Genomic DNA, 24,019 nt, shown 5'->3' on the forward strand with positions numbered 1-24,019 from the left:
GAACAGCTCCTGCTTTAGAGCCTAGGAGAGGTACACATTTTAAAGAAGTACTGTGGACTGAAAGTGTCTGGCAATGTCACTTCTCAACATTACTCTGTATTTTTTTTTTTTTTGGAAGGAATTGAAAGCCCAATTGGAAAAAAAAAATCCTTATTTGAACAGTACCATTTTCTTCAGATTTTTATCTGCTCACAGTTCATGACATAAACAGGGATTAAGACTTAGGAATTGCTGGTCAAGATTGATATCACTGGTTTCTCAGGACACTGGCTCGTTTAAGGGATACTATTTTGTCAGCACCTAAGCCTGAAGGTGAACTAGTAGATTGGATTTTCTTACCTCCTCAGTTTTACGTCTGAGCACATTAGACTGTTTCTGGAAGTTTCTTTCAAGTTTGAGCAGTTCATATTGCCTCTTACGGTCCTGAGAAGAAAAAAGTCAGACTTTTAATTGCGATTCAGCCAGCTAACATAAAACCTTATAATATAACCAAAGTGTCTTTCAATGTAACAGTCATTATGGAAAACATTATGGAGGTTCCTCAAAAAATAAAAATAGTACTACCATACAGTCTAGCAATCCCACTACTGGGTGTATATTCAAAGGAAATGAAATATGAAATCAGTATCTTGAAGAGGTATCTTCATTCTCATATTCATTGCAGCATTATTCATAGTAACCAAGATATGGAAACAACATAAGTGTCGACAGATGAATGGATAAAGAAAATGGGGCATATGTATACAATGGAATATTATTCAGCCACAAACAAGAAGGAAATCCTGCCATTTGCGACAACATGGATGAACCTAAAGGTCATTATGGTAACTGAAATAAACCAAACTAAGAAAGACAAATACTGTATGATCTCACTTATATGTGGAATCTACAGAAGTCAAACTCATAGAACCAGAGAGTAATGGTGGTTACCAGGAACTGGGGGTGGGGAAAACAGGGAAAAGTTGGCCAAAGGTACAAATGAGTAAGTTCTGGGGATCAATATGTAATAGTGACTACTTGAAATCTGCTAAGTGTTAGGGTCAGGGTTAGGGTTAGTGTTAAATCTTAAATCTTGTGTTCTCACCACACTGAAAAAAACTATGTGAGGTGATGGATGTATTGCCAACAGGAAATGTGACATCTCCAAACTTATTCTTCTCTTTCAAGACTGTTATGCCTATTCTGGATCACTTCCATTTCCATATGAATTTTAGGATCAGTATGTGAATTTCTGCAAATAAGCCAGTTGGAATTTTGATTGAGATTGTACTAAATCTGTAGATCAATCTGGAAAGTATTCCATCTTTTTTTTGTGGGGGGGGAGTATTCCATCTTAAGAATATTAAGTCTTCCCAGCCATGAACATGGGCTATCTTTCCATTTATTTAATTAACTCAATGATGTTTTATAGAATTTAGTGTATAAGTTTTACATTTGTTAAGTTTATTCCTAAGCATTTTATTCTTATTGATGCTATTATAAATGGAATTGTTTTCTTCATTTTCAAATTCGTTTCTAGTGTAAAGAAATACAACTGACTTTTGTACATTGAACTTATATCCTCCAACCTTGCTGAACTCATGTATCGGTTTTCCTAGTTTTTTAGTAGATTCTCTAGCATTTTTTTATTTTTTAAAGATTTTATGTATTTATTTGACAGAGAGAGAGACAGCGAGAGAGGGTACACAGGCAGGGGAAGTGGGAAAGGGAGAAGCAGGCTTCCTGCCGAGCAGGGAGCCCGATGCGGGGCTCAATCCCAGGACCCTGAGACCAAGACCTGAGCCGAAGGCAGTCGCTTAACCAACTGAGCCACCCAGGCGCCCCTCTCTAGCATTTTATACATACACAATCATGTTACCTGCTAACAGAGAGTTTTGCTTCTTCTTTTCCAATCTGGATGCCTTTTATATATTTTTCTTGCCTAAGTGTCCTGGCTAGAACCTTCAGGACAATGTGGAATAAAAGTGACAAGAGTGGATATTCTTGTCTTGTTCCTGATCTTAGGGGGAAAGTATTCTTTCTTTCCCTATTATGATGTCAGCTGCGGGTTTTTCATAAATGCCCTTTAACAGGTTGAGGTAGTTCCCTTCTACTCCAAGTTTCCTGAGTGTTTTTATTATGAAAGGGTGATGGATTTTGTCAAATGCGTTTTCTGTCTGCTGAGATAATCATGTGGTTCTTGTCCTTTATTCTACTGATATGGTGTAATATATCAATTGACTTTCAGATGTTAAGGAAGGCTTACATTTTTTTTTAAAGATTTTATTTATTTATTTGACACAGAGAGAGACACAGTGAGAGCAGGAACACAAGCAGGGGGAGTGGGAGAGGGAGAAGCAGGCTTCCCGCCGAGCAGGGAGCCCAATGTGGGGCTCAATCCCAGCACCCTGGGGTCATGACCTGAGCCCAAGGCAGATGCTTAACGACTGCGCCACCCAGGTGCCCCAAGGAAGGCTTACATTTTTTTCAGATGAGCCCTACTTGGTCATGGTGTATCATTCTTTTTATATGTTGCTGGATTCAATTTGTTAGTATTATGTTGAAGACTTTCACTTCTATATTCATAAGAGATATTGGTCTATAGTTTTCTTGGGATGTCTTTGGTTTTGGTATCAAGGAAATACTGGCCTCACCGAATGAGCTGGGAAATGTTTCCCCTGCTTCTGTTTTTTGGAATTGTTTCTGAAAATTTGGTATTATTTCCTCTTTAAATGTCTGATAGAACTCACCAGTGAAGCCATCTGGGCCAGGGCTTTTCTTTCTGGTAAGTTATTCATTCATTCATTCAAGAGAGCGAGCGCACATAAGAGTGCAGGGGGAGGGGCAGAGGGCGTGGGACAGGGAGAGAGAATCCTCACACAGATTCTCTGTTGAGTGCGGAGCCCAACTCAGGGCTTGATCCCAGGACCCTGAGCCGAAATCAAGTCAGACGCTTAACGGACTAAGCCACTCAGGCACCCCCTTTCTGAAGTTTTAAACTAGTAAATTAATCTCTTGTTATGGGTCTATAAAGATTTTCTATTTCTTCTTGAGTCACTTTCAATAATTTTTATCTTTCCAAAAATTTTCCCATTTCATTTAGGCTATTTAATTTGTTGGCATACAGTTGTTCTTAGTATGCCCTTATTATCCTTTCATTCTGAAAACCAGTAGTGACATCCCCTGTTTATTCCTAATTTTAGTAACGAATCTTTTTTTCTTGTTAAGCCTACCTAAAAATTTGTCAGTATTTGTTGATCATTTCCAAGGTCCAATTTTTGGTTTCACTGATTTTCTCTATTATTTTTTCCATTCTCTATTTCATTAATTTCCACTCTAACCTTTAACATTTCTGTCCATCTGCTAGCTTTGTGTTTAGTTTGCTCATTTTTTTTTTCTGTGTCTTAAAGTGGAAGTCTAGGTTACTGATTTGAGATCTTTATTCATTTTTAATATAGGCATTAACAACTACAAATTTCTCTCTAAACACTGCTTTAGCTGCATCCCACAAATTTTGGTATATTATGTCTTTGTTTTTATTCATCAAAAAATTTCCATGTGATTTCTTCTTTGATCCATTATTTAATTAGGACTATGTTGTTTAATTTCCTCATATTAGTGAATTTCCCAAATTCCTTTATGTTATTGATTTATTTCATTCCATTGTGGTTGTAAAATATACTTTATATTATTTCATTCCTTTAAGCTTATTTTTTTTTCCTTTTAAGCTTACTGAGGTATGTTTTATGGCCTAACATATGGTCTATCCTGGAGAATGTTCTACGTGTACTTGAGAAGACTGTATACCCTGCTGTTGTTGGAGTAGTCTATAGATGTCTGTTAGGTTTATAGTATTATTAAGTCTTTGATGTCCTTGCAGATCTTGTTCCTAGTTGTTCTATCCATTTTTCAAAGTGAGGTATTGAAATGTCCAAATATTATTATTGATTTGTCTATTTCTCCCTTCATTTCTGTCAGTGTTTGCTTCATGTACTTTGAGGCTTTGTTGCTAAGTCCATATATTTTTTAATAATAGTTAGCTTCCTGATGGGTTGACTCTTGTATCATTTTAAAATGTTCCTTTCTATTTCTAGTAATATTTTGTGTTTTAAAGTGTAATTTGTCTGTATAGTCACATCAGCTCTTTTATGGTTGGTGTTTGAATGGTAGATCTTTTTCCAACCTTTTACTTTCAACTTATTTGTATCTTTTTTTATAAAGATTTTATTTGTTTATATGAGAGAGAGAGAGAGAGCACATGAGACGGGGGAGGGTCAGAGCGAGAAGCAGACTCCCTGCTGAGCAGGGAGCCCAATGAGGGACTCGATCCCAGGACTCCAGGATCATGACCTGAGCCGAAGGCAGCCGCTTAACCAACTGAGCCACCCAGGCGCCCCTCAACTTATTTGTATCTTTGAAACCATCATGTGCCTTCTGTAGACAGCATATCTTGTTATAGATCTTGTTTTTTTTTAATTCAATCTGACAATTTCTACTTTTTTTTTTTAAAGATTTTATTTATTTATTTGACAGAGAGAGACACAGCGAGAGAGGGAACACAAGCAGGGAGAGCGGGAGAGAGAGAAGGCTTCCTGCCGAGCAGGGATCCCAATGCGGGGCTCGATCCCAGGACCCTGGGATCATGACCTGAGCCGAAGGCAGACGCTTAATGACTGAGCCACCCAGGCGCCCCGACAATTTCTACCTTTTGAGTAGATGGTTTAATCTACTCACATTATGTTATTACTGATATGTTTGGATTCATCTTTTCAAGTTTACTTTTTTTTAAATGTCATATCTTTTTTGTTCTTCCATTCTTTCTTTACTGTTTTCTTTTACATTAAGTGTATGAGTATTTTTTAGGGTAGCATATTGATTCCTTTAATGATTATTTCACCCTATTTCTGAGTTATTTTCTTTTTAAAAATATTTTATTTATTTGACAGAGAGCAAGTGCACAAGCAGGGGGAGCAGCAGGCAGAGGGAGAAGCAGGCTCCCTGCGGAGCAGGGAGCCCAACGCGGGGCTCGATCCCAGGACTCTGGGATCATGACCTGAGCTGAAGGCAGACGCTTAATGACTGAGCCACCCGGGTGCCCCTTGAGTTATTTTCTTAATGATTGCCCTCGTACTTATAATAAACATCTTATCAGAATCTACTTCAGATTTATATTAACTTAATTCCAGTGAAATATAGAAACATTATTCCTATACAGCTCTGTTCTCTTCCCTTTTTGTGCTATTATTGTTATGTAAATTATATCTAGATGTAACCACATAATTCATTATTATTATTACTTTATATAATTTGTTCTTTAATAAGCTGAGATGAAAGAAGAGCAAATATATATTTATAGAATTTGTTCTTATTTACCATTTCTGGTTCTCCTCATTTCTTCCTGTAGATTCATGTTACCACCTGATGCCATTTCTTTACTCAAATACAACTTTGCTCCCAGCCACCTCCTTTGTCAAATATATTACATTTCTATGTTATAGGGTCCATCAATACAATTATATAAACATTATTTTATATAATTGCTTTTTAAATCAGTTAAGAGAAGGGAGAAGAAATATACAACTATACTCTCTTTTAGAATTACCTACATCATATCTTTACTGGCAGTCTTTGTGTTTTCTGTGTGTGTGCGTGTGTGTAGATTCAAATTACTGTCTGGTATCACTTGCTTTCAGTCTAAAGTTCTTTTAGTATTTCTTGTAAGGTAGGTCTGCTAAAAACAAGATCACTTAGCTTTTGTTTATAATGAAATGTCTTTATTTTTTTAAAGATTTTATTTGAGAGAGAGCGAGAGTGAGAGAGCACAAGCAGGCAGAGGGGCAGATGGAGAGGGAGAAACAGACTCCCCGCTGAGCAGGGAAGCCGACGCGGAGTTCGATCACGACCCGAGCCAAAGGCAGACGCTTAACTGACTGAGCCACCCAGGTGTCCCTTGTCTTCATTTTTGAAAGAAAGCTTCGTTATCTACACAATTCTTGGCTGATAGTATTTTACTTCAGCACTTTGAGTATGTTGTCCCACTGTCTTCTGGCCTCCATTGTTTTTGATGAGAATTCAGCTGTTAATTTTATTGGGGTTTGCTTGTATGTGATGAGTCATTTTATTTTGCTTTCAAGTTTTTTTGTCTTTGTCTTTCAACATTTTGACATAATGTGTCTTGGTGTGGATCCTTTTGGATTTATTTTGGAGTTCATTGAGCTTCTTCGATGTGTAGATTTTTTTGCAGCAAATTTAGAAAATTTTCAGCCATTATTATCTTCGAACATGTTTATTGTTTCACTTACTGTTCTTGCGGAGCTACCAGTCTCTTAATTGCTCACCACCAAAATTTCCATTATTTTTGACAGCTCCTTTAGGTGTTAACTTTCCCAAACTCTGTCCCCAAATAAAGAGAGCCCCTTAGGGAGGGCTGCATTCCTATGGCTGTTCCAATGGCTTGCCTCTCCCCCCACGACAGAACCTCTGTATCACTGCTCAAGACTGGGGAGTGGGGATAGTAGCCCACAATCCTGAGTGACTTCTCTGTTCTATGAGTAGGGTACTGGGCAGGGGCAGTACACTCTATTTTTCTTGGCTTGCCTCTCCTGACATGGAACCTATATCGTACGATTAGATGGGTTGGGGTAATCAGGCCAGCATTCTTGGCCTTTTGTAGCAGGAGTAGAGCTTCTGCCCTACAAATAGGGGCTAGGCAGAAGAAAGGATCCCCAGACCATCTTGGTTGCTCTTGCCTGAAGGAGAACTTCAGCAACATGGAGCTATGGGGGATGAAACAGAAGAAACCATAGCCACAGACTGGAAGTTGAGGAGTGAGGGGAGTGCCACAGACCCTTGCTTCTTACTGAGGTTTAGTAGATTTCCTTGAATAGAGTTTCTTCTCTATATGCCCTTTAGGACATATAGAGACTTTCAATGCCTGTTTTTATAAATTTCACTAGTTACGTTTCTTTTGCCAAGAGTGTTCACAAAGCTCCTCTTGCCACCATTCGAAAAGTACCTCTCCTCATTTCTTGACCCAATGCATCACATTCTGGCCAATTCTAAAAATGTCCCCATATCAATGTCCTTTCCAAGAATACTGTTACTACTCTAATTCAGGCCCTTACTATCTTTCTGGATGATGTAATATGTTCTTAACTTGTGTTCTGGCCTCCAGTTTCTCAATACTTCAGTTTGTTAAACACATTACTCTCAGATGTATCTTTTTAAAGCAGTACTTGGCTGATACCACTTTGTTTCTCAAAAACCTTAAAAATCTTTGCACTGCTAACAAAATAAAGCCCAAACTTCTTAGATCTTTAACAATCCAGCTTCATTTTATCTTTCTGATGGAATGTTCTACCATCCTTCATCCCACCAGGACCATTCATCATTCCTCGAATATGCTTACAAAGTTGTTATCTCTGTGTCTTTGCTCCGGCTGTTCCATCTATCTGGAATGCCTGCACCTGTCTCTATCAAAGTCCTCCCTATTATTCAAGGCCTGTTCAGCTGTCATGTTTTCACTTGAACTGAAAATATGCTTTTCTTTCTCAATTACCTTGGTGTTTTAGGCCATTTGTAAAGCACAGATCTCTTTATTCCTTCAATTCGAGAAAACCATGCTTATGCCTCACCTTCCCCTTTGGATGAAGACATTCTTCAAGGGCAGAGCTCATATACTACTCAACTTTCTATTTTCCATGGTGTCTAGTGGGTAGTACGTGGCACATGGTTGACGTTTAAGAAATACCTGTTAAATTCATGAATGTGTCACATTTTTTGGAGAGAACCAGTTGTTTGAAGAAAAGCTTTAATGTTAGTCAGCCCAAAGAAGGGTTTATTAGGTAGGCCTTTGAAAAGTTGTAGTTACTTACTCGTTCTTTTAACTGGATTACTTCTTTGTCTTTTTGTTGTTTCCACTGTCTAAACTTCTCAGCATCCTCTTTCATCTGACGCATTAACTGTACCCGCTGGCTTTTCATCACCTGTAAAAACAAAACCCAGTACAAGTATTAGTCATCTGCACTTATTCTAGGCTGATGTGCAGATGGATAGACTAACTATTAAGAAGAGAGAAAACCCAGAGCTAAGCTGAGAAGGCTGCCAACAGATTTTCTGATTAGGCTTGCAATACCTCTTGCTATGCTTGCACAGGGTTTCCAAGTATAGACTACACAAATGAACATGCTGAAGAAACTTAAAAAAAAAAAGTACCGACAGCTAAATCCAGCCCTAAATTCTCTGTATATAAATGAAATTTCAAGGAAATATCTACTAAGCCTCAAGGACAAATCCACCTAGCAACCAGTGTATTCTAAAGGTGCCAGTACAAAGTGGCCTGTGACTCCACTTTGCAGATGTCAGAAGTCGAACATTCAATAACTGAAAATATTTTCCAGCTGTTGTCACTTTGCAACTACTCTACAAAATTATTCTACATAATCATGGAAGGTGGTCAGGATATCACCACAAAATATCGAGGTATCTTTCTCCTTTGGTTTCTGAGACTCTAACATTAAGCTCTGAATGCTCAAGCAGGGTTTTGTTATTCAGATTCTAGATGACTACCAGGACAATGTCCTGTAAAAGGGACATTTGGGGAGAGTCACACATTTGAAATGATGGCCCTGCCTGCTACCTTCTCACCTGACAATGCCTCTGTAGTATAAGTCTAAATGGAACACCTATGTTTGTAAGTTTTAATGAAATAAACCCAAGGATGAGAGTTTATTACCCGTATCTCCTGGTTCAATTTGGAAACGGTATGCTCTGTGGATTCTTTCAGCTTCAGAAGTTTGGACTGCTCATTCAGTTTCTTCTTCAGATCGGCCATTTGACCCTCTAGGTCCTGGAGACGTTTACGGCGGCGCTCACTCAACCTAAAAACAGATGCTACAGGAGTGAAGACTAGCAGAGTGAAGCCTGACTTCAAAAGACAGAGCATTCAACTCCCAGGTTCACAATCCTGACATATATAAAATAGGTGATCAGTCATATAGCCATCTTTAAATAGTGAATAACCACCCAAACAACCAAAACCGTCTCAATAACGGGAGGTCAATAACAAAGAGTAAAACAACAAATTTTTTGAGTATGTAACAATGCAATTGACTCAATACATCACTCCCTACCACTATGTTAAAAGGATGGTTCTTCGAGGATATTTCACTTTAGTTTAGCTGTAAAGGAATAATTCTGATGATTATTACACTAGTCTGAGATTATTACTCTCGGCGGGAGGCCTGCTTCTCCCTCTCCCACTCCCCCTGCTCGTGTTCCTGCTCTCGTTATCTCTCTCTGTCAAATAAATAAATAAAATCTTTAAGAAAAAAAAGAACATGAACTTGAGACTCAACAGAGATAGAGTCACTGAGTAAAAAGGAGGTAGAATAGCCAGTAAGGAAGAGGTCTGAGGAAGAGTAGGATATTCTAGTTATCTGTCTTGGCTTTATGCTTTTTTTTTTTTTTTAAGTAGGCTCCATGCCCAGCGTGGGGCCCAAAGTGGGGCTTGAACTCATGACCCTGAGATCAAGACCTGAGCTGAGATTAGGAGTCTGATGTTTAACCGACTGAGCCACCCCGGGCACCCCGTCTTGATTTTATTCTTAACTGACTAAGGGATGGCTAGATTGGTTTTTCATTTACTAGCCTGGAACATTAATTCTATTGACAAGCTAATCTGCCATCAGTGCAGGGACAAAGAAATGGTAGCTGTCTGGTAGGTCTGATAATCTTTCAAAATCCAGCTCAAATGCTAACTTCTCATAGAGCCTTTCTTGATCATGCCCGGCTAACCGGCTATCTCCTGACTCTGAACTCTTAAAGCAATTAACTGCCTACGAAATTTATCTAGCTACTAATCACATGCTGTTGTGGCTTTCTTTTACTGTCGTCATGAGGTACTGTTTAAAATCTCAATTAACTTTTCTTTTGTTTAGATCTCCTCTCCACAACTAGGTGTAAATCCTGTGGGGGGGGGGCAGGAAATGGCTCTTTTACTTCTTTATTTCCTTTTATAACTGCTCACACATAGTAGGGACTTGAAAAATAATACTGATTGGATGTATTCTCACTTGGCTTGGTTGACATCCTTCTTTGTTGTCTGGAGTTCAAGAACCAATTCTTCTTTTTCCTTTTGCAGATTGATGACTTCCAATTCTAGATTTTTTATGTTATCCTAGAAATGTTATAGGTCAGAGAGAAAGCATTAAAAGGCACAGGAAGAAAATCACTTAAAATAAAGAAAGTCACTTCAACATTCCACAGCTTAAGGAACTATGTATTCAATTTTACCACTTCAATCGCACACTATAAACATCTGTACTTGATTTAAGGAGATTAAAGTTATGTGGAATCCAAAAGCCTGGGTTTGAACCTTGAGTCCAGCACTTAATATCTAAATATCTTAAGGGAAGTCATTTCATCTCTTTTTAGCCTTAGTTTCTATGCAGAAAAGAGTTAATGTAGCCCGAGATTGCTGTTCTTAAAAAAGGGCTGCTTGCAAGATTGGTCCTCGGCTCAGGTGGGTTTTGGTAGGGTTGCCATCATTTTGATAAGAGTGGCTCATTATGCCAAGAAACAGACTCTTAACCAGAGAGAACAAACTGATGGTTACCAGAGGGGAGGTGGGTGGAGGGATAGGTGAAACGGGTGATGGGGATTAAGGAGGGCACTTGCTGTGATGGGCACTGGGTGATGTATGGAATTGTTGAATCACTATATTGTACACCTGAAACTATATGTACGTTAACTAACTGGAATTAAAACTTAAAAAAAAATCCCTGGACTCCTAGACTCCGGGGAGCTTCCCTGATAGACAACATTTCACACATGTTGTCACAACCCATTGTTAGAGGAATTAAATTCATATTGTGTTACTCCACTGGGAGAAGACTCTTAGAAGCTTGCATCTGGTTTCCTTCAGCCTTTGCCTTTTCCCTTTGCTGATTCCGTTTTGTATCCTTCTACTGTAATAACTCATAGCTGTATGACTATATGCTGAGTCCTTTGAGTCATCCTGGCAAATTGTTAAACCTGGGGATGGTCTTGGGGACCCCCGAGAGTTTCCCTATCTATGTAAACAATTAACAACACCACTTACCTCACAGGGTTGTTGGGAAGATCAAATAAGATAAAAAAGGAACGACATTTTGTAAATAGTAGAGGGCTGCACAAACATCCTTATATTCAGAACTTTCAAACATATATATTCAATACCAAGTGCAGTTCTGCATGCATTTGGGAAATGAATTCCAGAAAATGAATTTTAGTAGTTTCCAAGATTAGAAAAATCCAATAGATTCCTTCCTGTTCTCATAACCAAAAAATTAAAGGAAACTGGCTGAATGAGTGGTTGGTAGCCAAGAAGATTCTGTGCAGGTCTTAGACCAGTATTGAAATGACACAAAGAGTCAGGTTAGGTGGGGCTGTATGAGAGAAGCTTTCTAAATAGGCAAGAGCTGTTTTCCACAAAATCTCCTGGCCATGCTAGTACCCAGTGAAAATCAATCTCATTGCTTTATAGTTACCCTGCATATTTAAACCAGCAATAATGTGTGTGTGTGTGTGTGTGTGTGTGTGTGTGTGTGTGTGTGTGTATACACACACTTAGGGAAGTAACACATGGAAACATTGTGGTAAAAAATAATCCAGATAATATATATAAAGGGCAAGTTCCTCTGCTGCCCTACTCTTCCAAAATTCCAGTCCCCTACCCAGAACTAACCACTGTTATCAGCCTGGTTCAGATCTTCCAGACATTTTTTCTAGACATTTACACATATATGTAAATACCTTAAAAATATGTGTAGCTAATAAATACATAAATATATTGTGTCAAATGTCTACAGTATTTATGTAAATAGATACAAAAGTAATATATACATACATACATATACATGTACATATTTGTGTACCTATTGAAATGTGTTAAAGATAAGTAGAATTACACTATATGTATATATTATTCTATAACTTGCTTTTTTCCAGTCTTAGAGATTTATTTATATCATTGCATATAGATCTAACTCATGTTTTTGCCATAATGAAATATTCTTGTGCATGTCTTCTGTGCATATGTGCAAGGTTTTTCTAGGGTAAGAACAAGTGGAATTACAGAATCATGGGGGTACACACTTTTAATCTTAATAGATACTGCTGCTAAATTTTCCTCTAAAGTGGCTATTCCAATTTACATTCCTGCTAGCTAAGTAGAGTACTTGTGTCCCTGCACCCTTACCAACATTTGATATTACTACACTTCAAAATTTTTACCAATTGGATGGGTGAGAAATATTATCTTTTCATTATATATGCCACATTTAGTCAAAACTGTCTGACTCCACAAAGGGAGTTGAATCCTGGGTTACTATAACTCATGGCAATCCTCATTAATCAGAACCTATACCTCCTCAAATTTTTCTACAGCAATTCTTCAGTGATAGAAAAAATACTTAGAACAAGAAACTACCTTTATTTCTTAGAAAGAGTGATTTACATGTGATGAAAAGGTACTGTTTACAGTAAGAATTTGTTCCCTCCTTTTTAAAAATATTTTATTTATTTACTTGACAGAGAAAGAGAGAGAGACACTTGACAAGCAGGGGAGTGGCAGGCAGAGGGAAAGGGAGAAGCAGGCTCCCCACTGAGCAGGAAGCCCGACATGGGGTTCGATTCCAGGACCCTGAGATCACGACCTGAGCTGAAACCAAGAGTTGGTCACTTAACTGACTATGCCATGCAGGCGACCCTGTGGTAATTTTATTTTTAATCTTTTGAGGAAACTTTATACTATTTTCCCCAGTGGCTGTGCCAGTCTACATTCCCACTAACAGTGCATGAGGTTTCCTTTTTTTCCACATCCTCGCCAACACTTGTTGTTTCTTGTGTTTTTGATTTTAGTCATTCTGACAGGTGTGAGGTGATATCTCACTGCAGTTTTGATGTGTAATAATGTCTAAAATTTTTAAATTAATGTATTATACTGCCAAATCTTCTTTACAAAAATAAGGTAAGTGTCAGAAGGAACAGCTTAAAGAATTTGAAGTATAAGCCTAGGCAACAGGGGAGAAGGTAGTAGGGCAGGAATTGCTTTTATTTTACTGTTTGGCTTTTACAAATGATATACATGCATCTGCCATAAAGAAAAATTAAGTGTAAGAAATGTTAAACAAGACTGTAATAAAGGGCGCCTGGGTGGCTCAGTTGGTTGAGCGACTGCCTTCGGCTCGGGTCATGATCCTGGAGTCCCGGGATCGAGTCTCGCATCGGGCTCCCTGCTCGGCGGGGAGTCTGCTTCTCCCTCTGACCCTCTTCCCTCTCGTGCTCTCTCTCTCTCATTCTCTCTCTCTCAGATAAATAAATAAAATCTTAAAAAAAAAAAAAAAAGACTGTAATAAGAAAAAGGAAATAAAACCGCTCTCTGGGTTCAGACCTAGTTTGCAGCGACATGGCTAAATGCACCAAGAAGGTCGGAATCGTGGGTAAATATGGGACCTGTTATGGTGCCTCCCTCAGGAAAATGGTGAAGAAGATTGAAATAAGCCAGCATGCCAAGTACACGTGTTCCTTCTGTGAGAAAACCAAGATGAAAAGAAGAGCTGTGGGGATCTGGCATTGTGGCTCCTGCATGAAAACCATAGCTGGTGGCGCCTGGACCTACAACACAACTTCTGCTGTCACAGTAAAGTCCATCAGAAGACCGAAGGAGTTGAAAGACCAGTAGAAGCGCCACCATTTGAAACACTGCTAGCCTATGGGGCACCTGGGTGGCTCAGTCGTTAAGCGTCTGCCTTAGGCTCAGGTCATGATCCCAGGGTCCTGGGATCGCCCTGCTCTGCAGGAAGCCTGCTTCTCCCTCTCCCACTCCCCCTGCTTGTGTTCCCTCTCTCGCTGTGTCTCTCTCTGTCAAATAAATAAATAAAATCTTAAGAAAATATATTGTTAGAAACACTGCTAGCCTATAATAAATGGGTTAATTTATGTAACAAAATTACTTTGGCTTGTTGTTAAATTTATTAATTAGATCTTTCAATTTGTGTTGCATTAGTTTTGCTTTCTCAAAGGATTTGGAAATTAAAAATTCTTCTAATTTTTATTGGGAAAAAAAGGAAATAAAACCTCTAATGGCAACTCAGCTATTATTTTGGAATATCCAAGGGGAATTCTCTACCCTAAGGAAAAAAAGCGTTGAAAATTCTTTAGGACAGACACTTTTCTTGTTTTTAGGGGAGCCTGTGGTAGAAATGCATGAATACTATCAGGATTTCTTGATTACCAGCATATAGGACCTGAGGGTGGTAGGATATAGCTAGACGGGGAAACAATCCACCCTTTCCTCTACCAGCACAGCCAACATCACTTTGTGGATGGGAAACACTGAGCTACAATGCAAAATAAGGTCTGAAGCAAGGGTAACTCTGTGGAATAACCTGAAAGCCAAAGACTTGGCTTTCACTAAAGACCTGATTATTAATTAGCAAGGGCCAGATAGAACTACCACTAGGAAAAACAGTTTAGTCATTTGCCAAGTCAAGTGATATCCATTATAAGTCTCTTCCTAATTCACACTATAACCAAGGCCATCTACTAAGAGATCTATCTTTCTTAGAATCTCAGTACGGTTATTAGAACAAAATTTCTCCACAAGTAGGGATCACATTTATTATTATGTTATCAAACTATTTATTAAATACCTATTGCATAAGGTAAGGTATTAGATTAAATGAAACAAAATTGCAGGTTCCCTATCCTGAATGTATCCTTTTTTGGAAACCAACAATGCAACTCCATGTGTACTAGGCACATTATGTTGTCCCATCATCATCAAGAACAGTGTGCCTGTTCTCTTCCCATACAATTAAAGAGAGATGGTAGACATGAACAAATGCTGCTCTTGTAAATATTTTACCTGGTACTGGAAATGAATGGGCTGTAGTTGGCTGTCATTCTGAGTCATCTTTCTGGCTAGGGCCTCTTTCAGTGCAAGGGCTTTATTCAACTCAACCAGCTCCTTAGACATCTGAGCTTGACGTAGAGCATGCTGAGTAGTGAAAGCATCAGAAGATCTACTGGTCTCTGGACTGGTTTCCACTTGCTGGAAAAGATCAGGATAATGATTTGTAAGAGAAACAAGCCATTGGAGTTCCTTAGCCTGCTTCATCAGGTCTCACAGCCGCTTCTCCATTGTTAGTACCTCTGTTCTTTTAAAAATATGGCTTCTCATACATTTGCATTAAACATATAAGATGAATCGAGCCTACCTATTTTCCGGCTCTCATGGCACCTTATTTCTTATATCCTTTAACTGACTCTTCTAGAGTAAACTAAATTTCTTGCTCTTTCCTTTATTGATTGGGCTAACATTTCTTAACTTTGACGTCATCCTAAGGGGTCTTTACAGGAGAAAGAGTTCTGGAAGTGGCACTTTAGGAATGGTGGAAATGGAGAGGAGGCTTCGTTTATTCTTACAGAGCTCACTTCTGGCACCCGATTTATCTCCTATCTTTCTTCTTTCAGAATATAAAAAATACTGATACATGTTTGTTTCAGGGGGAAAAGATGTCTCAAGCAAACCATTGTCTAGCCTTCCATTTTGACTTTACTCTATAACCTTTAGCCAACATCTAATACGTTTTATCTATTCTTGCAACTCAAACACTCCAGACATTCTCCTTGGTTCTTTTAGCTCCTACCCATCACAACCATAGAAAAAGTGTGATGAGAAAAAAATCTCTTCCATGTCTTCTCTGATGCTTTTTTGACTTTGCCAGAATTTCCTGATTTGTTCCTTTCTTCATTCCAACTTGCTAGACAGCTGATGCAGAATACTAACATCTAACAAGGAATCGGTAAGCCAGATTGCAAATAAGGACAATGACATCCCTGAGATGCCCTACCAGTTGTACTATTAGACATGGAGCCTATCCAATTTAGGGTTTTCCAAAGCTGACATTTACACTCAAGATTTCTGGATTTCCAAGGTATTCTATGGAGGATGGTAACAATTGGGGACACTCATCCTCAGCTGAGTGATAAATTACAGGAAATGGCACAGTTAAAGCTCCCAGTTCTAGACAAAGCCAATTACTTACAGCTTCTGGTTCCACTGCAGTATCAATGGCTGCAGCCATGCAAGCAACAGTTTCGTCCTGCAATGACAAATGATGTTTCAGTTTAGGAAAAGACTCTGAAGTGAAGCTTACTAGGGGATTTTATATTGGTTATTCAATTTTTTTCAAGTGTATATAGAAACCGTTTAAGGTGCTGGGCCCATTTTGTGCACACATACACCCAAAGCCACAGATTTCCATGTCCCACCTCTTAAGAGTCTATCCTCGTTACAAGGTCGATCGTGTAGTCTTTATAAAAAAAAAAAAAAGGGTCATGTGGCAATTGACATATATATTGCACCTCTCCTGCTCTGTCAGAGATCAATGGGCCAGAGTGAAACATCAGCCGTGTTCTCACAGACCAAAGTTCAACCCGTTTTATAGACACTACTCTTTATGTTTTTACCACTAAGTCTACCTCTATAACGTACAGGTCTAGCCAGTTCTCACGGACATACCACCCTAAAAAGACATACAAAATAAAGGCAATGCAGTAGAAAAGTGAATAGAATGAAAGGTTATTTGGTATTTTTATTTTACAGTCAGTCGAGGTAGCAAGAGCCTACTCTAGTAGGAAATACATTCCACAGGCTGACACCCCAGAAAGATGTGCTCGTGAAGTCAGACAAATATCCTGCAGCTCCTCTCCCTCATATACATAAGAACCAAGCAATCATAGGCAGCTATTCCAGGTAGTGGTTACTTGAAGGGAAAGGGTGAGCACGGATTCCCTTCCAGAGAAGGGCTATTCCTCTTCTGGGCTCTGGAACAACAGCCATCTAAAAGGGAAACCTAAAACCACTTATTGGGACTAATTTGTTTATAGGCTATCATACGAGCAAGCTCTGTTCTCCCCACTGGAATTTAAGCTTTATTTGGCATTGGACCATATGGATTACCACCTCTGTTTAAGTGATTCTGCAAGCCCTGGGAAGAAAGGATTCTTTCCAGGAAGTCACATGATTAAAGAGGTCATAGGTGAAAGAGCTATTGGCTCAATAGCAAGGAAAGAATTTAGGGTGAGCACACGGAGTATCGGCATCGGCCCAGTGAAACATTACATAGTTGTTGACTTGAATCTCAGTACCTTCAAGGCAAGGAGCAAAGAGGCCTTAGTAAGTGCTATTTGTAAAGCACGTCCCCTGCCCAGAAATTCCCAATCAGTGAGACTCAAAGAAGATTCAGAGGAAGCTCCAGTGTTACCACATCCCTTCTCCTCATGTTTTACAATACTGGTGATTCTCCAAGGGCCAGACATGAGATCCTTCTTGAAAAATAGCACTTCGATATACTATACGTTAATGGTTACCCTTTCTTCCCTCCCATATTCTTGGTTTCAGTAAATGGACTACTTACAGACCTATCCTAGATTAGTAAAGCCTGTAACACCGGCTTTTGGAGACTTTTTTCTAGTACCTTCCAGAGGGTCAGGATCAAAGTAGATGGGTTAATCTTTGAAGAAGACATGTTACTGTGGGTTTACCTTTTGGTCTGTGGCCCAATAAAATTTTATAATGCGAAAGTTTAAGCTTTGGTGACATGTTCTACATGAACATGGTAGGATTCTGTCTTCATAATCCTAAATATAAATACGTAACAATAGGATTTATTTCAATCTAACTCTCTCTCTCTCTCTCTCTTTCTAAGGCTGCAATGGAGAACCTCTCGTAAGGTAAAAATACATGATTTGCTGAGGGCGATGGTCAGGGAAAGAAAGCTAGGGTACATTGAGCTATATTAACCAGCAATACCTTCCCATATGAATTTCGCACTTGGAGGCTGTAGGCAATACCATTACTGGGCATGCAAAATGCTTTTTATGGAACTGGTCTTAGAGGAGGGGGTAAAAGCAGCGACAACAAAATTTGATTTTGTGGGAACTGAAAGGACTGCATGAATTTCCTCATAGGTGACTGCAGCAAGGAGGTTTGTTTGAATTGTATTTTAAAGGAAGAAATGGTACAGTTTAGTGCTTAAAGCCCCAGGAGGAAGATTCGGGAACAACGGCTGCCTTCATCACTGAAAAGGGGGTGTTCACCCGTCACTTAAAATAAAAATAGTTTTAATCCAGAACGAAGGGCACAAGCACTTACATTTGAAACATTTTGCTTTCACTGTAGTGAGTCTTAATAAAAGCCACAGGATACATTGTTGTGTATTTCCAAAAAATATATAGCTGGGAGGGTCCCAAACAATAGACATGGAGAACTGTGATTCAAGAGTCCAGCAGGAGCCCTGGGCCAAAGGGTTTACTCGGCCTAACTGTGACAGTGGAGGGAAGCCAGGGACTTTATCAGCTTGTGGCAATCTTTGGTACCTTTGTGCTTCATGCGTCAAGTGAATGTTAGTGGCAGAATTCAGCGATTCTACAGAGTTCCTCTGAGTCAGCCACCACTAGCAACTTCCTCTAGAGGCACACCAGGCACCAGTCATATCAGCAGATCCTCACCGCGGATATGCCTTCTCTTCTGTTAACAACTTGTTTCCATGGGTTTCCTTCATCATTCCCACGTGATTCGAAGCCCCAGAAACGAGGTGGTGGGAAATCCTCTAAGATCGGTGTGGCGGCCATGAACAACAGTGGCCTGGGTCACTCTTTTGGGATCATATAAGCTTTAGCTCCAGTACGGTCCCACAGCCTAGATTATCTTAATTCCGAGGCAGCTCACACAAAGTGTTCATACATCAGATGTTTCAGCTATATTTAAGTGGAGTTATCGATGGTGAAATTTCACCTTGTGATAGCCATTCTCTGGCGTACACTCTATAATTTAGCCACAATGAAGTCCTTATCATGTTCTAAACTTTCATCCCTTTTCGCTTTGGCATATACCTTTTTCTTTACATAGATTGTCTTTTTCCCTTTGTGGGACAAATTTCTATTCATTTTTTAGAGCCCAGTTTCTTCTGTACTGACTTCTTCAATTTTCTAGGCTGTTAATCACCCTTTGCTCATATTGCTAATGTAAGAGGATTAAAACAGAGAGAGGATTCTTAGTTTTCCTTGCCTCCTTTCCCCCTTCTTTGCCACCTCTCCCACTTGTGCACCTTAACCAACGAACAAACTACAAGGCTTATGAGAATGACCCTTGAAAATATTTGGACAGTTAGCAGGATGGGGTTGCACCAACGTTCTTAATTTAAGCAAGAGGCACGAAAACTGGAAGAGCCTCCAACCAAAAGTTTCATGGCAATTACCCAGAACTGCTACCTGCGCCAAACCACAAGGTGGTTTGGCTCTCTTCTCACCCTACACAACTCCAGTCTGGCTTTGACTCAGGGAGTTACCTGGAGTTCAGGAGCTCCCTGAGTGCCTCGGCTGAATAATGCCTTCAGCCTCTTTTGGAGCCACTTAAACTATTTTCTTTTGATAGTAATACAGTACTTAGCAAGGTCACACAGTTAGTGAGTGGCAGAACTGGCTTCCAACCAGGGTCTGTCTGGCTCTGGAGCCCAGGTTCTCAACTGCTGTGGTCTGGGTGTTGGACAAATGAGCTGTCATCTCGGACTGCTTGGAACAGTTTTGTACAGTATTACTTGTTCTAAAACACTGCTTTCTAGTCTTTTGGGGAGTTTACTCTAATTTATTGGCACTCATCCTAACCCTTCCTCCCACAAGACTGCATGGTATTTTTTTAATTTACTCTTTCAGAGTAAAATGCAGGTGTAGATGATTCTGTGATACCATTTTGACAAGTCTAGGAAACACTGGGCAAGCCCTGAGATGAAGAATCACTGTTCTGGTAAAGTTAAAGCCTCTCCCCAAGAGCTAGAAATTACCACCAGTCATTTACGAACATGTCACGGGTTCAGAATGATAAACAAGAGGGTATAGATGGAACAAAACCAACCATAACCCCTTAACCAACCATCGTCCCTTAACATAACATGATTTCAACTTCAAAAAAAAAAAAAGTATATATGCCTAAGGGCTAAAATAGAGAAGGAACACCAACAATAAAAGGTCTTTAGAGTGGTAGGATTCTAAGAACTTTTCCTCTGGGAAAAACAAGAAATACCCGCCGCCCAACCCCCTCCCTCCCACACTACTACTATTGTAGTTCTAAAAATAAATAAAGATGGAAACTTCTAGAATGATCATTCAAACTAATTTGTTACTGGTTAGAAAGGAGAGCCATGGTATTCCCTGGTTGCTCTGAGTTATCTGTCAGAAGAACCCAGCATGTTTAAAATTGAGTGGCACAAGGCCTCTTGTTAAGCTATAAGCTAGCCTACACTGAAGGGACAGCAAGTCAATGACTGCTGCCCGGGCTACCAGGCAATTTTGCAACTGCTCTGTTGCTGTGTCCAGCATTTGATTCAAGCACTGAAATATGAATGTGCCATTGCATATGTAACCTGTGAGTGTCTTGATTTAACGAATTCAGTATTCAGATCATATCCAATGATCCATGATCTCCGTCCTCAAACGGCTCACAATCTAGTTTGTTCGGCAAAAGGCAGAGTTAGATATGTTTATATGCAGCAAGAGAGACAAACGAAAGCAGTTAAGTCTATTTACAATGTCACCCCCCCACCTTGGCTTACCGATAGCTGGGTTATCACTTGCTGCAGGTTACGAATTATCTCTATGTTTTCTTTTAATTCCTGGTCTTCCAAAGTTTCCGCTAACTTTTGAAGATCCACTTTGAGGCTGAAAATTCAAACAAAGGCACCCAAAGGTTAATCATACTGCAAAGACCAGAGGATCGATGATTATACACTAAGGTCACTAACAGACATTTGGTACGAAACTTACGCTGCATGCTGCCTGAGTTCCTCTAGCTTGGCGTTCATCTTTTCATTCGCTTGTTCTGTCTGCAACAGAGACCCAGGAGATCATCAGTGATGATGCCTGACAGCTTCACCTAATTATGCCCTCTCTCCTACCCCTAATGCATTAAAACCTAGGTAGAGAGGTTGCCTCCTTTGCTGTAATCGAGGTTTTAGTGGGCTTTGGTGATTTAGTAAGAAATGGTATTTTTTTTTTTTTAACAGAGTCATGGAAATTAGCCCTTCAGTCAACATGAACTACTAAAAGTAGCATCCAAGCAGCTGGGTCTTATGCTTGCCATGAAGCTCAGACTATGGTGTGGAGTGTGAAGCCTTAATTCCATATAGAATTTTGCAACTGGGGGAAAAAGCAATACTTCCTAGCATGCCACTCACTGCTGTTTGCAAAAAACCCACTTACTTTAAACGGCCTCCTACACTATACAGTTCCCTAGCCCCAGCATAAGGGCATCGCGAAAACGTAAAAGGGCCTCACACTGAATATGAGCTGAGCTTTTTTTTCAAGTTACACTATCTGATATGGTAGGCTGGTTTTAGTAAGAGAAAGCAAGAAAAAGGGTGAGGCACAAGAATATGGCCGAGAAGAAATGGCAGAGGGAGACACATTTTGGGAAGGGTGATTGATATTTTCCATTTTATCTCACTCACAGGATCTGTAACATGCGAGATGCTGCAACAGATTTGGGAAGGACAGCTTACAGAGGACAAAAATGTTGTGCTTGTCATGACATTTTAACGGGACATCAAGCAATAAGCCTTCCCGTAGCCATTATAGCAACCTTATAAAGTTCAAGTTCAGATGGGTATGTGGCTAGAGTAACAGGTTCCATCTGTTACATCAGCCACACTCGCATATGTGTGAAACACAGCTTCTAGAGTTACTTCAGAGGTACAGAATGCAGCACTGGAGACAGAAAACTGTATATAAAAATCCTCCAGTTCCCATTTTCACCCTTCCAGTAGCAATGGACAATGGATATAGAATTTGGCCCCCTTTAAAGAATCTTGAAGCAGCATACGCCTCCTTGACTAGAGAGCGCACGGATGCGTGAAGGTGTGTAAATCACAGATGTTCAATTACATTTTGGTGGAAACTCATTTTTGCTTTTGGCAATAGTTGTGCAATTAAAAACTGAGTTGTATTTAGACTAGTAGAAAAATGTTAGCGGCAGAGCCAGCACGCACTGATCCGGGTTACTTTCAGACAGGTAGTAGGATACAGAACTGGAGTAATCAGTTACGTAGTGATCCACTATTTGGAAATTAACCATATGTGAAAGGAATTAACATTAATTTCCCAGCTGTTATATCTCACCATGGCACCTGTTAGGACAGAATACGAAATATGACAACATTGGGGGAAAGGAGGTACAGAAGACCTAAAATCTTACTGAGGGGACAGTTACTTGATATTACGGATAAAGATTAGGCAGGACTTTAGGTGACAGAGGACCTGGTTCTTTCCTCTCTGGTATTTTAGAACAAATCTACTTTAAAATGAGATCCATGTGGATTCTCTGTGGTGGATTTTATACGATTCTTTTAACTTTTCTGTATGTTTGATTATAAGCCCATGTGTTTACCCTGGAGAGGCTCCATGGCGGATATGGTGATATTAATCCATTCCTTTCCACATAACTCGTCTCTCATAATGAGAAGCATGTTAAATATTTCAGAAACCAAAGCTAGTAAACGTCCAGATTACTAGTGGTTCAGTCGTGGGGGCCTCACCAAAATGATCCTCTCCAACATCTGGGCTGTCTGACCAGCTGCCTCGCTCAGACCACGACTTAATTTTTCATTCTCCTCTACCAGGGACTGATTCTTCTCCATCAGGGACTGTAGACTTTCTGATGGTTCCACACTAAAACAAAGAAACAGACCTGTTAATAACACCGATATCAGAGGTGGATAAAAATAGATCCCATAGACCTTTTAGGTGTGTGTGTGGGGGGTTTGGTTTAAAATTAGCCCCCAAGGGGCGCCTGGGTGGCTCAATTGTTAAGCATCTGCCTTAGGCTCAGGTCATGATCCCAGGGCCCTGGGATCGAGCCCTGCATCGGGCTCCCTGCTCAGCGGGAAGCCTGCTTCTCCCTCTCCCACTCATCGTGCTTGTGTTCCCTCTCTCGCTGTGTCTCTCTCTGTCAAATAAATAAATAAAATCTTTAAAAAATAATAAAATAAAATAAAATTAACCCTCAAAAGCCTGGAAAAAAGTGTGTCCATTCCAATTCCAGTCAGGTTGTATACTGAATGAATAAGAAACATATGCCTGAAATACTTTGAATTAATGGTTTGCAGGAAGGTAATAATTCAGAGCCAGCCATGGTGCAACAGAAATGACTAACCTCTACCCTTAGCTCTTAGTTTAAGATCTATTTGTACCATGTAGCTAAGAAGTGAAGCCTAAGCAAAATAAGTCAATCAGAGAAAGACAATTATCATATGATCTCATTCATATGTGGAATTTAAGAAACAAAACAGATGAACATAGGGGAGGGGAGAGAAAAATAAAGCAAGTTGAAATCAGAGAGGGAGACAAACCGTAAGAGTCTCTTAACTCTAGGAAACAAACTGAGGGTTGCTGGAGGGGAGGGGGTGGGGGGATGGGGTAACTGGGTGATACACTCTATGTTAATTGAATTTAAATAAAAAACACAAACAAAAGAAGTGAAGGCTAACTGTAGCTAAGATACAAGTGTCTCCCTCCTCTTCCCACTCTCAATCCCTCATTAACGATTTAGGGCAGCAAGGAAGGAAGAAGTAGGGAGGAGGCAGAAGTGACTCTGCTCAGGGCTGAAATTTAACCTCATCAATATAAAGTCAACTACCTATTTACTGAAGTTTAGGGAAACAGCAGTTAAGAAGTCAGAGAGTTGATATAATGACCAGTGGCCACTGACAACACATTTCACAATTCTCCATAAGTGTTCCCTTCTAAATGCCTGCCTTGCTTGAAACCTCTTGTTCATTTGTCTATCAATTTTCAATTGCTTAGAGTGGGTGGTGGCAACAATGGTGTCCATATTAAGCAGGAGTGGAAGGGAGGAACAGAAATAGCTTGAAGGAATACATATAGATAAGAAACTTTGGAACTTAGGCAGATTACTTGGTATCAGTTCCAGGCTAATGGAAAA

General features: G+C 39.7%; 2 protein-coding genes across 3 annotated transcripts in view; one reads left to right on the top strand and one right to left on the bottom strand.

Moving 5' to 3' along the window:
- KIF4A (kinesin family member 4A) overlaps positions 1–24,019 on the bottom strand; it is a 112,977-nt gene that overhangs the window by 31,692 nt on the left and 57,266 nt on the right. For both annotated transcript variants that reach the window (XM_027608432.1, XM_027608431.1), the window contains exons 11-19: positions 22,614–22,746; positions 20,848–20,906; positions 20,637–20,742; positions 16,071–16,127; positions 14,888–15,073; positions 10,053–10,156; positions 8,714–8,858; positions 7,854–7,964; positions 340–423 (exon numbers count right to left, since the gene is read on the bottom strand). In XM_027608432.1, the coding sequence (XP_027464233.1) occupies positions 340–423; positions 7,854–7,964; positions 8,714–8,858; positions 10,053–10,156; positions 14,888–15,073; positions 16,071–16,127; positions 20,637–20,742; positions 20,848–20,906; positions 22,614–22,746 (985 nt within the window). The remainder of the gene's footprint in view (positions 1–339; positions 424–7,853; positions 7,965–8,713; positions 8,859–10,052; positions 10,157–14,887; positions 15,074–16,070; positions 16,128–20,636; positions 20,743–20,847; positions 20,907–22,613; positions 22,747–24,019) is intronic.
- On the top strand, positions 13,427–13,702 carry LOC113930862 (60S ribosomal protein L37a-like). The gene has a single exon (XM_027608434.1). The coding sequence runs from the start codon at positions 13,427–13,429 to the stop codon at positions 13,700–13,702; it is 276 nt and encodes a 91-aa protein (XP_027464235.1).

The sequence above is a fragment of the Zalophus californianus genome, chromosome X (genome assembly GCF_009762305.2).
Source record: "Zalophus californianus isolate mZalCal1 chromosome X, mZalCal1.pri.v2, whole genome shotgun sequence".
Classification (NCBI taxonomy): Eukaryota; Metazoa; Chordata; class Mammalia; order Carnivora; family Otariidae; genus Zalophus; species Zalophus californianus.

Bases quoted from the DNA above. Each gene is read 5' to 3' on its own strand.
- LOC113930862 (XM_027608434.1), top strand. From the start codon at position 13,427: ATGGCTAAATGCACCAAGAAGGTCGGAATCGTGGGTAAATATGGGACC.